Source organism: Lepidochelys kempii, chromosome 1, assembly GCF_965140285.1.
Source record: "Lepidochelys kempii isolate rLepKem1 chromosome 1, rLepKem1.hap1, whole genome shotgun sequence".
Classification (NCBI taxonomy): Eukaryota; Metazoa; Chordata; order Testudines; family Cheloniidae; genus Lepidochelys; species Lepidochelys kempii.
In genome coordinates this window covers 16,510,617-16,525,518 of record NC_136380.1, presented here as the reverse complement: position 1 = coordinate 16,525,518, position 14,902 = coordinate 16,510,617, and the positions used below count along the sequence as shown (strand labels likewise).

Sequence of the window (14,902 nt, the reverse complement as noted above, 5' to 3'; positions counted from 1 at the left end):
TCTGCAGCCACGTGGCCTGAACCCCCGGCTCTTTGCCCACAGGCCCCTGCCCACGAGAGAGTGGTTTGCATCACTTGCCTCTAGCTCGGGAAGTGAGGTGGGGCCGAATCCTGTGGTCATTACACAGTCAGAACTTCCATGAAGTCAAGTTCTGCTCTCAGCTACCTATGTGGATGCAACCTTCATGAGTCTGGATTACCACTCCTGGGGATATGGCAGCTGGGGAGAGGATTCGGAGGGCAGAGATTCCACAGCATCCCCTCGTGGAGTTTTAACTTGGATTATTCCACTGGGGCGCCGGATTTGCCCCCAATTCCTCCTCATGGCACGGACAGTGGTTCTTAGCCCAGACGCCGGGGAGCCCAGTACCAGCTCTGGGATCCCTGGCTCCTCAGCACAGCTTCATTGGAGCCACTCTACCAAGGTTTTCCCCAGCGGCATCTGCCCCTGAACACACTCCCTTGGAAGGCACAGACAGAATCAACAGAAGAGTGAATGTAGCCACAGGCTGATGTTTCCGATGTAGCCGCCCCCCCCCCTCCCCAGGCTCTGGGAGGCAGGAGTGGTGGGGAGGCACTTTTGGGGGACCTGCAGTCCCAGAGTGGCCCGGGGGATTAGCGGGAGACCAGGAGCAACCCGCTCCGCTTCCCTCACCCCGTCCCCAGCCCTGTCGCTCAGGGGAGGGGGCTTGGGGGAAGGGATCCCCCCCGCACTCACCGGCAGCGGTGGAAGCGGAGCAGCCTGGCCCCGGCCTGCTCCGCTCCGCCAGCTCCCAGCCGCGGCGTTCCGCTTCCCGCCGCAGGCGAGTGCGGGATCTTTCCCCAACCCCCCCACCCCAGCGACACGGCTGGGGCCCGGGCAAGGAAAGCGGAGCGGGCTGGGGCCGCGTCGCTCTGCTTCCCGCTGCCGGTGAGTGCGGAGTGTGTCCTTTCCCCAACCTCCCTGCAGTCACCGGCGGTGGAAGCGGAGCGCCGCGGCTGGGAGGTGGCAGAGTGGAGCGGGCTGGGGCCGCCTTGCTCCACCTCCCGCTGCTGCCAGCGAGTGCCTGTCAGGGGGCGGGGGGTGCTGATAGGGGTCGGATCCTGGGGGTGATTAGGGACAAGGGTCTCTGGAGGGGGCGGTCAGGGAACAAGGAATGGGGGGGCCAACGCAAGTTTGATATAACCTATAACGCGGTGAGATTTTTTGTCTCCCGAGGACCGCGTTATATTGGGGGAAGAGGCAATGGTGAGCTGGAGCTGGTTCACACCAGTTCGCTAGAACCAGTTGTGAAATTTAGAAGCCCTTTTAGAACCGGTTGTTCCACGAGGGCCTTCTAAATTTAACTGGCCAAAAGTGGCGCCTTAGGCGCCGACTCCTTGGGTGCTCCGGGGCTGGAGCACCCAAGGGGAAAATTTGGTGGGAGCAATGTAGCTTCGCGGGGGCCCCTGTGGCATGGGGCCCCAGACAATTGTCCTGCTCGCTACCCCCTAATGCCGTCCCTGGCTTTTATATGCAGAAAACCAGTTATTGTGGCACAGGTGGGCCGTGGAGTTTTTCTAGCAGGCCTTAAGTCTGTCGGACAATAGCTTAACTAAGCTAACTGAGCCCTAAGGCCTAAAGACTTAACATAAGCAACTAACCAGGAAGTGACCGTCTATCATAAGGTGCCACAAGACAGCAGTGATCCTGTATCACAGATGTCACCAGTCAGAATGCTCCATTCAGTGCTGCTGAACTGCTGACAGGTAATCACAAGACAACAGTTTGTACCAGCTTTGGATATTTTATGGTAGGAGCATCAGCAGACGTTCAGCCACAAAATAATGCCACAGTAACTAACTAACGCACATGCTACTAAGCTTGAAGTTAATGGCCTAGTAACCTATGGGAGAAGAGCCCCCCAATATTAGTAGGGTGAGGCAGGGTGGTGTGACAGGGTCAGGACAAATAGCTACAGGAGAGTGTTTTGTTTTGTTTTGTTTTGTTTCCCAGGGGACAGCACGAATGCAGTCCCCCACTACCACAAATTATGCAGTCGAGTTTCCCGCAGTTGGGGAAATTGCAGGGGTCAGCACACCTGCAGTGCAATGGATGAGCCTCACCCTGGGAAAACCGCCTTTGTGATCCTGGTATCTCCCCTGCCAGGTAAGTATTAGAAGGCAGATATATTAGCCCCAGATTAAGCAGGTCCATTTTCCCAGGGTAAGGTAACGGGGCAGTTCCAGAACAAGAAGGAACTTGCTGGAACAAATGCAGGCAGGCAGGCTAATTGGGACACCTGGAGCCAATTAAGAAGCTGCTAGAATCAATTAGGGCAGGCTGGCTAATCAGGGCACCTGAGTTTAAAAAGGACCTCACTTCAGTTTGTGGTGTGCGTGTGAGGAGCTGGGAGCAAGAGGCACTAGGAGCTGAGAGTGAGAAGGTGTACTGCTGGAGGACTGAGGAGTACAAGCATTATCAGACACCAGGAGGATGGTCCTATGATGAGGTACAGAAGGTGTTGGCAGGAGGCCATGGGGAAGTAGCCCAGGGAGTTGTAGCTGTCATGGAGCTGTTCCAGGAGGCACTCTAGACAGCGCAGTCCACAGGGCCCTGGGCTGGAACCCGGAGTAGAGGGCGGGCCCGGATTCCCCCCAAACCTCCTGATCAGACACAGGAGGAGTCAACCTGGACTGTGGGTTCCACCAAAGGGGAAGGTCTCTGGGCTGATCCCCAACACACATGATGGATTAGCAGAGACTGCGGGGATTGTTCTTCTTCCTTTTTCCCATGTTGGCCAGTGATGAGGTTAGCTGAGTGAACGGCAGGTTTGAGCCACTAGCAGAAGCAGCCAAACTCAAAGCTGCCGTGAACCTCTGAGGTAAGCAAATCTGCCAATAAGCACAGGACCCACCAGGGCAGAAGAGGAACTTTGTCACAGTAGATAAGGAAAAGAGGCTGAAATCTCTATTGCATATGCATGAGGTATAGGGGGCGTTAGCGTAACCCATTATAAAAGTGGGTATGTAGTGGGGTGGTCACTCCACTCAGGCCCTGAAGGGGCTAAAAGCAGCCCTGGAGAGGGCTGCAGCTAGGAAAAGCTAGGCTGATTGGGGGAAGCAGCCACAGCTGTGGCCAGCTCAATCCGGGCCCAGCTGGCCCATATAAGAGGGCTGGGGGCCAGGAGTTGAGGGAGTCTCACACTAGCCCTGGAGTGGAAAGGGCTAGCTGCCTGGGAGCAAGGTACCTGAACCAGAGCAGTGCTGGGGAAGGGCAAAGGGAGCTGGGGAGCTCGAGCCTGGTAAATCCCCAGACTGCAGGCCTTGTTGAAGGTCTACCAAAGGTACTGGGGCAGCCAAAGGATAGGCAAAGGCAGCAGGTCCTAACCCCTTGACAATGATGACTGGCCATAACAGACTGCAGTCAGCCCCAGTGAGCGGGGGCCAACGTTCCCTCTAATTTTTGACAGGCCGTGTGCGCAAAAAATTTCTTCTGTGCAAATTTTTGTGCACGCAGTGTTTCACTGTGTGTGTGGGGTTTAGGATCTGTGTGTACATGCACACAGCTTAGAGGGAACAGTGGCAGGGGCTAGATGAGGACTGGCAGTAGCCACTGAGACAAGGTGGGGATAGAGGGTTGGGGGTTCCCCTGGGAGGGGAAACCCAGAGTAAGGGGGGTACTGCTGGGGCACCAGGGTCCCGGAGGGATATGGGGCCAGCAGCAGGTGAGCCACCAGCCTGCAGAGGGCGCTCCGGAGCTGGTGAAGAGCTAATTCCCAAGACGACCAGCAGGAGGCGCCGCACCGGTGAGTCGTCACATCGCTACAGGGTACTTGGCCAATGAACCCCAGGGAGATTTCTGGGAACCCACCGGGCCAAGGACCACTTGTGGGTTATTCACTTACTGCAGGGCTCCCCGCTAAGGCTGATGTGAGTTTCTGAGCGCTGGATTACCTCGGGCTGCTCTCCTAGGTGACAGTGTTTGTGATCAGCTAATTGTGCTAATACAACCCTGACAAATTCAGGTGGCCTTCCCAAAAAGCAAATGTCACTCCCGCATGCGCAGAGAGCCTCGCTCTCAAACAAACTGCCAGGCTGTGGCCAATCTGGAGGCAACCCCCATCAGGTTAAACTGGAAATGCTAAATAACACCCAACCCATGGGTCAGGCAACATGGCAGGGCTTCCGGAGAAGATGTGCATCCTACATCTCCAGCCCGCACTGATTCTCCTCATGATGCCGGCAGCCTGCCCCAGGCCAGCTGCAGATTCCTGACCCCAAGGAGGGGGCTCTCTGAGGTCTAAGGAGAGTGGGACAGGCCCCCTAGGTGCCCCTACTAGTGATCTGGCCCCACGGGCTTTAGCGTGAGTTTTGCCTGCGTATGAGCTGTAGGGTAGAAGTCATTGTGATGGAGAGAAATGCAGCATTCCTTGCTCTAGACAGAAAGACACTGGGAGAGTTACAGACAGGACCTCCAAACTGTATGATCTAAAGTCCTGGTCTGAGCAAACTGCCCCATTGTCATCTCACCCACTACCACAGGTGCTGTGGGAGGTCACTGAGGTACTGAATGCTCATCATGGCAGCCTTCCGACGAGTTGAGGCAGCAGGCGATGTGCCCAGTACACAGCCCAGGGAAGACCAAAGGCTGCTGCCTGCCCTAGCCACTGCAGTGCCATATCCGCTGCTAGGAGGAAACCCAGGGGGATTTCTGGCACTTTGCCCATGACGCACGTGAACCCCCAAGGCAGATCAGCATGAGTCGGAAGCTGCTTCCCAATTACATCCATAACAGGCCTCTCAGGTGGCTGGGATAAGGGCTGCGAGGAAGGGGAAAACATGAAAAGCCAGTCTCCTGGGACATGTACAGTGTCACTCAGAGGAATTTCGAGGAATTTGTCCCCAGCTTTGCCCTGGTGGAAAAACACCAGCTAATGCTCTTGTCAAAGCCAGGTAAAATATAGAAGCATTTGGTCCTATCTCAAATATAGCCCTGGACACCCTGGACCACAGTGGTGTAGAGGTTAAAAAAAAAAAAGTGGATGAACTAACCTAACCTAAACTCCATAATCCTCAAATGAGAAGTGGGTTTACCCTCAACTACACTACTGCTGGGCCCAGTTCTGATCTCACTCTGGTGTTAGTCAATGGAGTCACATCACTGTAAATGCAGAACCTGGCCCAAGATCCCTTCCCCATTCTTTCAGTGAGCTTTATCGGCTTTATCCTCTTATCCGAGAGTCTGAATCAGAGGCTGGTCTCTTTCTAAACCAAAGAAGGGAAGAGCCTGAAGAAGCCTGGGCTATGCTTTCCTTTCTGATATTTGCACTCATGTATTTATTAATCAGTTAGAAACAGATTCTGCTACTGAAGTATACAGGAACAGTATCCCTTTAAATGGCCTGTGAACCCTCTAGTGGCGCTCACTGCGTTTTATATTTTAGAAGCAGTTAGAAGCCAATCTGAATGTATGTAGCTAGGCCTGGCATGGTTGTGTATATTAAACAAACACTATTACTGGGTATCCAACTGAACTTGTGTGGTTTGTTCACATTGTTATCGCTGTGTAAAGAGCTGAAGACACAACCATTCCCTTTATCCATGCTGAACAGCACCTTGTAGCCGCACTGATTTCAATAGAAGCCTGGAGTTTCAGCATAAGTAAGGGGGGCTGATCACAGCCTTTCACATGTGTGCATTGCGATGAAGATCTTGATCCCTTTGGAAGTACTAAACGAGAATGATCTTTACTAGTAGAGAAGGAACAAATTGCAATAGTTGGATCCCAGTTTGGAGTCTGATCTGACCTGTCTCAAAGTTTGGGTGGTGTTACGATTCAGGGTTTGGGTCAGGCCATTCAGGAGGCAGATAGAGTTATGGTGGTCAGACCTGGGTGTGGACAGGAAACTGCCCCAAGGTTTGGGGGGCAGGGATTAGATCCAGTGTTTCAGTTTGGACCCATCTGAATTTCTCATTTAAAAGTCACATGCTACCTGGCCTGGTACCTCTGTAGTTAGTGCTCTGTGCTGCCGTGAAAGACCCAAATTACTAAGCCAGTTTACAGATGGGGAAACTAAGGCACAGAAAAGTGAATTGATTTGTCTGAAGTCACACAGCAGGCCAGGCACAGGGCCAGCTCCAGGCACCAGCGAAGGAAGCAGGTGCCTGGGGCGGCCAATAGAGAGGGCCGGCACTCTGTCCGTGATTGGGGCGGCACGTCCGCATCTTCGGCGGCAATTTGGCAGCGGATCCATCTCTCCCTCTTCAGCGGCAATTCGGCGGCGGGCCCTGCTTCTTTTTTGATTTGCTGCTTGGGGTGGCAAAAACACTGGAGCCGGCCCTGGCCAGGCAGAGCTAGTTTTAAAACGCAGCTCTTCTACTCCTCTATCAAGCTGCAGCACCTTCCTCCCTCCCCTCACCTTCACAGCCAGTTCCTCTGGCCAGGGCTGTTTGAGCTGCAAGCCTGGGATGTGCCTCTTGCCGCGGTTTGGAGACAGAGGGTGCTGACAGCTCCGCGCAGCAGGCCCAACTGTAAAAAGACGCTGCCAGGGGGCAGAGAAGGAAAAGCACCATGGGTCTCCAGAACCTCTCTCCCAATACTGGGACCGACGCCAAGGCAAGCTGGCCCCTTGACTCGAAGGACCAAAGGACTTTAGAGCTCTCATGAAAATTATTTTGGCAAGGACCCCTCATATAACAACTCATGGCTTGGGTTAGCATCTCTATTTATGGAGTGTCCCACTGAGCCCTCAGCAAATGTTTGATCTGTTCCCTTTTCTATTCTAATACTCTACACTAGGAGTGGCCGACCTGGGGCTCCGGAGCCCCCTGCGGCTCTTCAGAAGTTAATACGCGGCTCCTTGTCTAGGCACCGACTCTGGGGCTGGAGCTACAGGCGTCAACGTTCTAACGTGCCGGGGGGGGCTCACGGCTCAACCCCTGGCTCTGCCACAGGCCCTGCCCCCACTCCACCCCTTCCCGCCCCCTCCCCTGAGCCTGCAGTGCCCTTGCTTCCTCCCTCCACCCAGAGCCTTCTGCACCCCACAAAACAGCTGATCAGGAGGTGAGGGGAGTGGGGGGAGTCACTGATGGGTGGGGCTGCCGGTGGGGGGGAAGCGCTGGGAGTAGGACGGGGAGCTGATGGGGGGCTGCTGACATATTACTGGGGCTCTTTGGTACATTGGTAAATTCTGGCTCCTGCTCAGGTTGGCCACCCCTGCACTACAGTACGGGTCTAAACAATACAGCTTCAATTGACAGTAGTAAACAAGGCACACATTTTTAACAGTGGGGGTGATTAACCATTGGAGCAAACTACCAAGGGAAGGGGTGGATTCCCCATCTCTTGATGTCTTCAGATCAAGACTAGATGTCTTTCTGGAAGATCTGCTTATTCAGACGCAAGTTACTGGGCTCCATACGTGACTGGCTGGATGAAAGGCTTTGCCCTGTGCTATACAGGTCAGCCTAATCTAATGCTCCCTTCTGGCCTTAAAAATCTATGAATCAGTAGCAATGCTGCAGTGTGCTCTTGGCCGGTGCTGTACAATGCTGCTGCATTTTCCAGATTACTAGAAAGAGGAGTGGTGGGAGAAGATTCTAGCCTTTGCCCCAGATCTGAACACAACTCCTCTTAAAAAAACAAAAAAAGAAAGGAAGGGGGAAAAAAAAAAGGATACAACAGGCAGGCAGGAAGGAGCCCCTGAGAATTACGGCTTGGAAAATCATGAACAAACAGAACAGAACTGCCAGGGGAGAAACAGCCATGAGAGAGGCAAGCAGAAATAATTAGCTCTCTAATGGTCACCACTTCTGCTAGATTGGAGGCTCTTAGGGCAGGGCCGGAAGCGAATGGTGAGTGGCGAACACAATTTGTATATTGCATTTAATAGCCTCAAAGTTTAAAAAAAGTCTCATCTTACATCACACAGACAGAATCCCTGAGAGGCAGTGAACTGTCACTGCAATGAGGGGGAAAGCGTAGAAAAGCCTCATTGATTACCCAGAGAGTGACTGGGTCTGTTAGAGAGCCAGAGCTCCCACTGAGGGGAAGCAGGGATGCTTTAAGAAATAAACATCCCCAATATGGAGCTTTAATCCACTGGATGGTTAGGGTCACAGCCCACAGGCATAGGGAGGTTTGATTAGGCTAACCAGGCTTTAAAAGCTAAATATCAGAGTCGTACAGCTTCTTGGTTACTAGCTGCACAAAAGGGAAGACAGGAACATTGCAGCTTATTCACCTGCAACATGGGGCCTGATCCAAAGATCCCGAAGAAGCTGATGGGAATATTTGACTTCAATGGGCACTGGATGAGGCCCTTAGACAGCACAGCAATGCAGAGTGCAGCAGCATAGGGCTTCCTGAAGGCAACACAGCTAATGAGCTTCTTAGCACAACCAGCCCTCCTGTAATCAGTGGCAGACTACTGCACGGGCCAACGGGGCTGGTGCCCAGGGGCCCTAACCAATTTAGGGCCCCCAGAAAAATCCTCCCCCTCCACGGCCCCAGGGCTAGAGGAGCTCTCGCTTCCTGCCAGGGCCCTGGGACCACATTGAGGGCACAGAGCTTCTCCAGTCTCAGGGCCACAGTGGGGAGGCAGGGTCTGGAAAAGAGCGAACGGGGGTGTGGGGCCACGGGTAAGGGGTGGAATGGGTGGGGCCATGGGTAGGGCCTCAGGGGAAGGGGCGGAATGGGGTGGGCCGTGGGCACAACAGGGTGGGGCCGTGGGCGGGGCCACAGGGGAAGGGGCGGAATGGGGAGAACAGGAGTGGGACCTCAGGCTGAAGGGGTGGGGCAGGACCATGGTTCTGGTGCTGGGGCCGCCCCACTTGCTCCGGCCCAGGGCCCCAGGAGACCTTAATCCGTCTCTGCCTGTAATACAGGAACTAGCTAAGATAAGAATCCAGGGTGTAAATCACACACAACCACAAAGGGCCCATGCTACGTAGCTGCTTGCATTCCTTGAACCAACCAGCCTAGAGTCAGTCTGGGGCCCTCAGTTAGCTTCTTGATTGAAGCTCAAGATTTGAGACCAGATCCTCAACTGATGTATATCAGCATCACTCTGTTGGCATCGATTAACAATCTGGCCCTCAGTGTATAGCCTGCCCCAAGTTTCTCTTCCAGGCAACTTTACAGGACAGGAGATGCAGAGAGAGGAACGTGCCCAGAGATGATGTGAGCATGTGTTTTGGAGATGGCAGAGGCTGCAGAACTGTGGACAGAGGGGACTCATTATTTTCTATAAGTTTTGTAGTTTTTAAAAGCCATTAGATGCCTCACTCCCTCCATCATAGCATTCCTGTTATACCATTTTTCTCATATTAATGTAACTGCCTCTCACGAAATTCTTGTGCTTGCCACCGCGGTCCCTCTGCCACCCAGCAGCAGCAACCCATCCTGCCCACAGAGCAGGGGCTGCTTTCGCAAACAGTGCTGCAAGGTGGGAATATTCTACAGGAGCGGCAGGAATGCGTTGCATTGCATTACAGCACACGGAGACAAGGGGAAGGCAGGCATTACTGTCTGACACCTCTAGAGGGCACCACTGGCTGCCTACTGCCGCTGGCATCTGGGAAAGCCTTCTGTAAGCTGCATTTACACCGCACTTTTGTCGGTGAAACTTGTGTCAGTTGGGGGGGGGTTCCACTCCCCGACCACCAGAAGTTTTACCAACAAAAGTGCTAGTGTAGACAAAGCCTAAGTCAAGCTTCAGCCCTGATTTACCTTCCTCTCACATATCCTTTGTAGATGCTCAAATATAGCAACAGGCGATTGTGTAACATTAACCATACTGTGGGTTAGATTCCCATCTTCTCCAACCCAGCTCCAGGCCATGGGGTGCCTGACAACAACTCAGGGGACAGAATCCCCATATGTAATTAAAACGGTCATGAGAACCTCTGCATTCTGCCCAGGGCCACAGGGTCTGAGCTGCGTTAATTCAGATATTACAGAGATGGGTGCAATTTAAATAACAAGAGAGAGATTAGATATAAACAAAGATGGGGCCAAATCAAACCTCTGGATCCAAACATCCTGAAATTTGGTGTGCGTAAAATCTGGATCCTAAATGTACAACCTGAGCTTGTTCTGGTGTTAATTCATTAAAACAAAGAAAGGGCCAAAATCCTCAGGTGATGTAAACACCGATTTACACTAGTTAAGCATCTGACCCAAAGAATCAGATCTGGTGTGGTGACACAGAGATCAGTGGAGTCACTTCTGATTTACACCAATTTAAGTGTGAGGAGAATCAGGCCTGTATAATTGTAAACCGTTTTCTAACAGGAGACATTATTCAGGAGACGACCTGTTAACTTCCTGAACACGGTGACACCAAAGCTTTGCAAAGGTGCCTTCACCAAGCGCAAGGACTTCCCTACCTTCTGCCACAGAGATTCCCGGGAAGCCAGAGAGGAGCAGGCTGCTACGAACCAGCAGTTCCCAACATGGCCTTGGTGCAAGTCATGGGAACTGATTCCATCCACAAAGAGATAGGGGTCGTCACAGATCTCCTAGAGGAAGAGAGAAAAAAAAACCCCACAAAAGGTGAATGGGAAGCAGGGTTAGGCTTGAGAATTGGGATTACCCTTGTCTTCACTAATGGCATGGCGTACCCCTCCCACAGCGTGCATGCATGCACACACTCCCTCCCTCCCTCCCTCCCTAATTTAGCAAGGTATCCGAGCCCACGTGTGACTTGCTCATGAGCAGCCCCAATACTTTTACAAGACAACTCATGCGCTTGAGGACCACGCGGGATCAGGGCCATCCCCAGGTGCAACTGAGAGCAGAAACTGCTCCTTGGTGCCAAGCACCACCGCCTGGGGGCTGCTCGAGCTGAAAGGGTCAAACCATTTACAACACACCTTTTGCAGAAAGCGTGTTAGATCTGCAGCGAAACAAGGCAGACTCTAGTCTCTTGTCTACAACACATGTACAGCATTGTGCTTGGCACAGCAGAGCCCTTATCTCAGCTGGGCCCTCTAGCTGCCACTGTGATACAAAGAATACAAAGAAATGATTCTGTACCTCTTAGTAATGGGTGCAGCTGAACCAGGACTACTAGATCATTAATGGGAGAAATGCTAAAAAGCCACTGTCATAAATATAAAGGGAAGGGTAAACCCCTTTGAAATCCCTCCTGGCCAGGGGAAAGCTCCTCTCACCTGTAAAGGGTTAAAAAGCTAAAGGTAACCTCGCTGGCACCTGACCAAAATGACCAATGAGGAGACAAGATACTTTCAAAAGCTGGGAGGAGGGAGAGAAACAAAGGGTCTGGGTCTGTCTATATGCTGGTCTTTACCGGGGATAGACCAGGAATGGAGTCTTAGAACTTTTAGTAAGTAATCTAGCTAGGTATGTGTTAGATTATGATTTCTTTAAATGGCTGAGAAAATTGTGCTGAATAGAATAACTATTTCTGTCTGTGTATCTTTTTTGTAACTTAAGGTTTTGCCTAGAGGGGTTCTCTATGTTTTTGAATCTAATTACCCTGTAAGATATCTACCATCCTGATTTTACAGGGGGGATTTCTTTATTTCTATTTACTTCTATTTTTTATTAAAAGTCTTCTTGTAAAAAACTGAATGCTTTTTCATTGTTCTCAGATCCAAGGGTTTGGGTCTGTGGTCACCTATGCAAATTGGTGAGGCTTTTTATCCAACATTTCCCAGGAAAGGGGGGGTGCAAGTGTTGGGAGGATTGTTCATTGTTCTTAAGATCCAAGGGTCTGGGTCTGTAGTCACCTAGGCAAATTGGTGAGGCTTTTTACCAAACCTTGTCCAGGAAGTGGGGTGCAAGGTTTTGGGAAGTATTTTGGGGGGAAGGACGCGTCCAAACAGCTCTTCCCCAGTAACCAGTATTAGTTTGGTGGTGGTAGCGACCAGTCCAAGGACAACGGGTGGAATATTTTGTACCTTGGGGAAGTTTTGACCTAAGCTGGTAAAGATAAGCTTACGAGGTTTTTCATGCAGGTCCCCACATCTGTACCCTAGAGTTCAGAGTGGGGGAGGAACCTTGACAGCCACAGAGCAGACAAGGTCTAACAGACTTCAGTGCTCGGAAGGGGCTTTCCCTGCTATTCGGATGCATTCCACTGATCAAGTTGCAGTGGGGGAGGTTTAGATTGGATATTAGGAAAAACTTTTTCACTAAGAGGGTGGTGAAACACTGGAATGCGTTACCTAGGGAGGTGGTAGAATCTCCTTCCTTAGAGGTTTTTAAGGTCAGGCTTGACAAAGCCCTGGCTGGGATGATTTAACTGGGAATTGGTCCTGCTTTGAGCAGGGGGTTAGACTAGATGACCTTCTGGGGTCCCTTCCAACCCTGATATTCTATGATTCTATGATCCTAACTGCACCCTTTTCTCCTGCCTTGCTCTTTGCGCTCTTCAGATAAATGGATTGTATCCCTCCGCTCCTAACCTCAGGCTTCACGTAGCCGAGTGGCAGACATTTTCCTCTTTTAGCCTTTCCTAACTAGTCAACCCCTCCAGCTCCTTCCTGGCTTTGGCTAGTATTATTATTGGTTATTATTTGTATTGCAGTGGCACCCAAGAGCCTGTCATGGACAGGGACCGCTTTGGTTTCGGCACAACTCCCCCCATCTTTCTATTTTTTGACATCTTCCCGGTAATGCAATATGCCAGCCATGGTCTTGCCACCGCCCAACAGGAGCAGCCTGCCCCAGATTTATAGAATTAAAGGCCATCTAGTCTGACCTCCTACGTAACAAAAAGCCAGGGGACCTCACCCAGTGATTTCTACATCAAGCCCATAACTTGTGGTTGAGCTAGAGCACATCTTTCAGAGAGATCTCCAGTCTTCACTTAAGGAGTTCAACTGATGGCGAATCCACCATGTTGCTAGGTAAACTGCTCCTATGGTTCATCCCCTTACGGTTCAAAACAGTGTGCCTCATTTCTAGTCTGAATTTGTCTAGCTTCAGTTTCCAATGGCTGGCTCTCTCTCCTGCTAGATTAAAGAGTCTTCTACCATCAGAAATCAAGCCATTTGTTTAACTCTCAGTTAGAGCAGTCAATAAACCTCTATTTAATTTCCATGGCTGTTGTGGATTTCATAAACAATGGAGCTTGTGGCGTGATAAACAGAAAATAGGCATGAAACACACGAAAAGCACGTTCCCACCAGCTCTTTTCTTATGGGGCAACAGGACAGAGGGTGAGCAGCCAAGGGCTGAGTGTGGACTTAGAAAGCATCCCCACTTTGAGGGGGTAATAGTTTAAGTACTAAGGGATTAACTTATTAGTGGGGTGATTCAGCTCATTAGCTGGAAACACTTAAAGGAGAGGCAGGAAGAGGGAGGGGGAGGCCAGAGAAGTGAGATCCCCCTCCCCCGGTAATAGGTAAAGGCTTGGGGAAAAGCCTTATGCTAAGGGGAACAAACGTTTCTAAAGCACGTTGCACAAAAAGCGCTGGGTACTGGTGTGCCAGAGGACTGCTGGCAGCAAGAATCCAGGGAGAGGGAATCCCACTCTGTGACAGGCTAGCACAGGGAAGTGGATGGTATGAAGCCACAGATCTGGTGGAGGTGGGGATGAGAGGGCAGGAGACCTGAGCTGGAGCCAGCTGGCATCTCCCTCAAACTGAGTCCCCCCGCCCCCCCCCCCCCGCACCAGACCATTGCATATAACAGGGGAGGAGGCAACAGAGAACACAGGCCTGTAGGAGATCGGGGCCTGGATCTCCCTGAGAGAACAGTGTTGCCTTTCCAGGAGTGAGACCTGCAAGGCAGCCCAGGGGATTGAGTCATATCTTCTATCCAAACTCAAGGAACACGTGTGTCTAAGGGCTGTCTTCACTGCAGAGTTAACTCAGGCTCTTATGCAGGGGTTGTCCCAACCCCCTCTGGACACAATAAAGCCTCCCGACCTGCATTTGGTGGTGCTTTCTACCTGGGTTAGCTGGCCCAACTGAGGATCTGGAGCCTGGGTGATGCTTTCACTAGGGCTGGTAACCTGCCCACTTTGCAGTGAGGATGCAGGCTAAATCCTTCGAATGCCAATGGTCCTCCAATCCCTTCCCACAATTCCCCCATGGGACCAAGTTACTTCACTGGGGAAGAACCACGGAGCAGCTCAGAGTACTGCAGCACAAAACCCCCGGGATGTGGCCCCAGTCACCCCCGGGTAGCACAGCACCAGTGAGGACACAGTTACTGGTGTATGACTTTGCAGTGTGACTGCTCCGGCCCGGGCTAGGCTAACCTGAGTTCACTCTGCCGTGAAGAAACATCCTAAATCCCCTAGACTGCTTTGAAAGTCTTAAGCGAGGGTTCTGCCCAGCAGCTTTTATGGCCTGAAGTGCAGGGGAGGTCTGGGCACATAGGGATTGTGGGGAAAGGCCCCTTTTCCTTTGACTCCAAGCTCTCTGGGGGGGGAGGGGGGGTTATGTCTTTGTACAGTACCCAGCACAACGGGGTCCCTGCTCAACTAGCGCTTCTAGGCACTGCCGCAACACACCAATAAATACATGGTTTTGATTTGCCTCGGGGGAGACTTTGGCACGTACTCAGGGGGAAGAGTCGTAGGTTCCTAGGCTAGCCAAGAAGATTGCGATCATCTGCTCTCACCTCCTAGTCACCCCAATGAAGGTCCGTCCCCATGCTCTTGAGATGACACCAGCAGGGGCAGCCGAAGCGCTGAAGCAGGAGGGTGAGATGTAAAGGCTGAAGGAAAATGGCTAGGAAAAGCCATGAAAAACACCAAGGACCCCCCTCCCCCCCCCCTTTTTTTTTTTCTGTAGATGGATTTCTGGAAGAGGGCACGTTACAGATGCAGAAGTTTATGTCACCGCAATGTTTTTAATTTCAGAGGGAAAGGGGAAGGGAGGAAGCAGCAACATGGTCACTGACCCTGGAAGGCCCAGAGCAGGCATTCCCCACAAGGATGGTTTATCTCACACACACACACAGC

General features: G+C 51.9%; 1 protein-coding gene and 1 non-coding gene across 8 annotated transcripts in view; both read right to left on the bottom strand.

Annotated features, from left to right (window-relative positions):
• The window catches only part of CAPN5 (calpain 5), a 148,062-nt gene that overhangs the window by 51,479 nt on the left and 81,681 nt on the right, over positions 1 to 14,902 (bottom strand). For all 7 annotated transcript variants that reach the window (XM_073335229.2, XM_073335252.2, XM_073335258.2 and 4 more), the window contains one exon: positions 10,350 to 10,481. In XM_073335229.2, coding sequence (XP_073191330.2) covers positions 10,350 to 10,481 — 132 coding nt within the window. The remainder of the gene's footprint in view (positions 1 to 10,349; positions 10,482 to 14,902) is intronic.
• Positions 1,972 to 2,135, bottom strand: LOC140905658 (U1 spliceosomal RNA). The gene has a single exon (XR_012156903.1). It is a non-coding gene; the product is annotated as a U1 spliceosomal RNA (small nuclear RNA).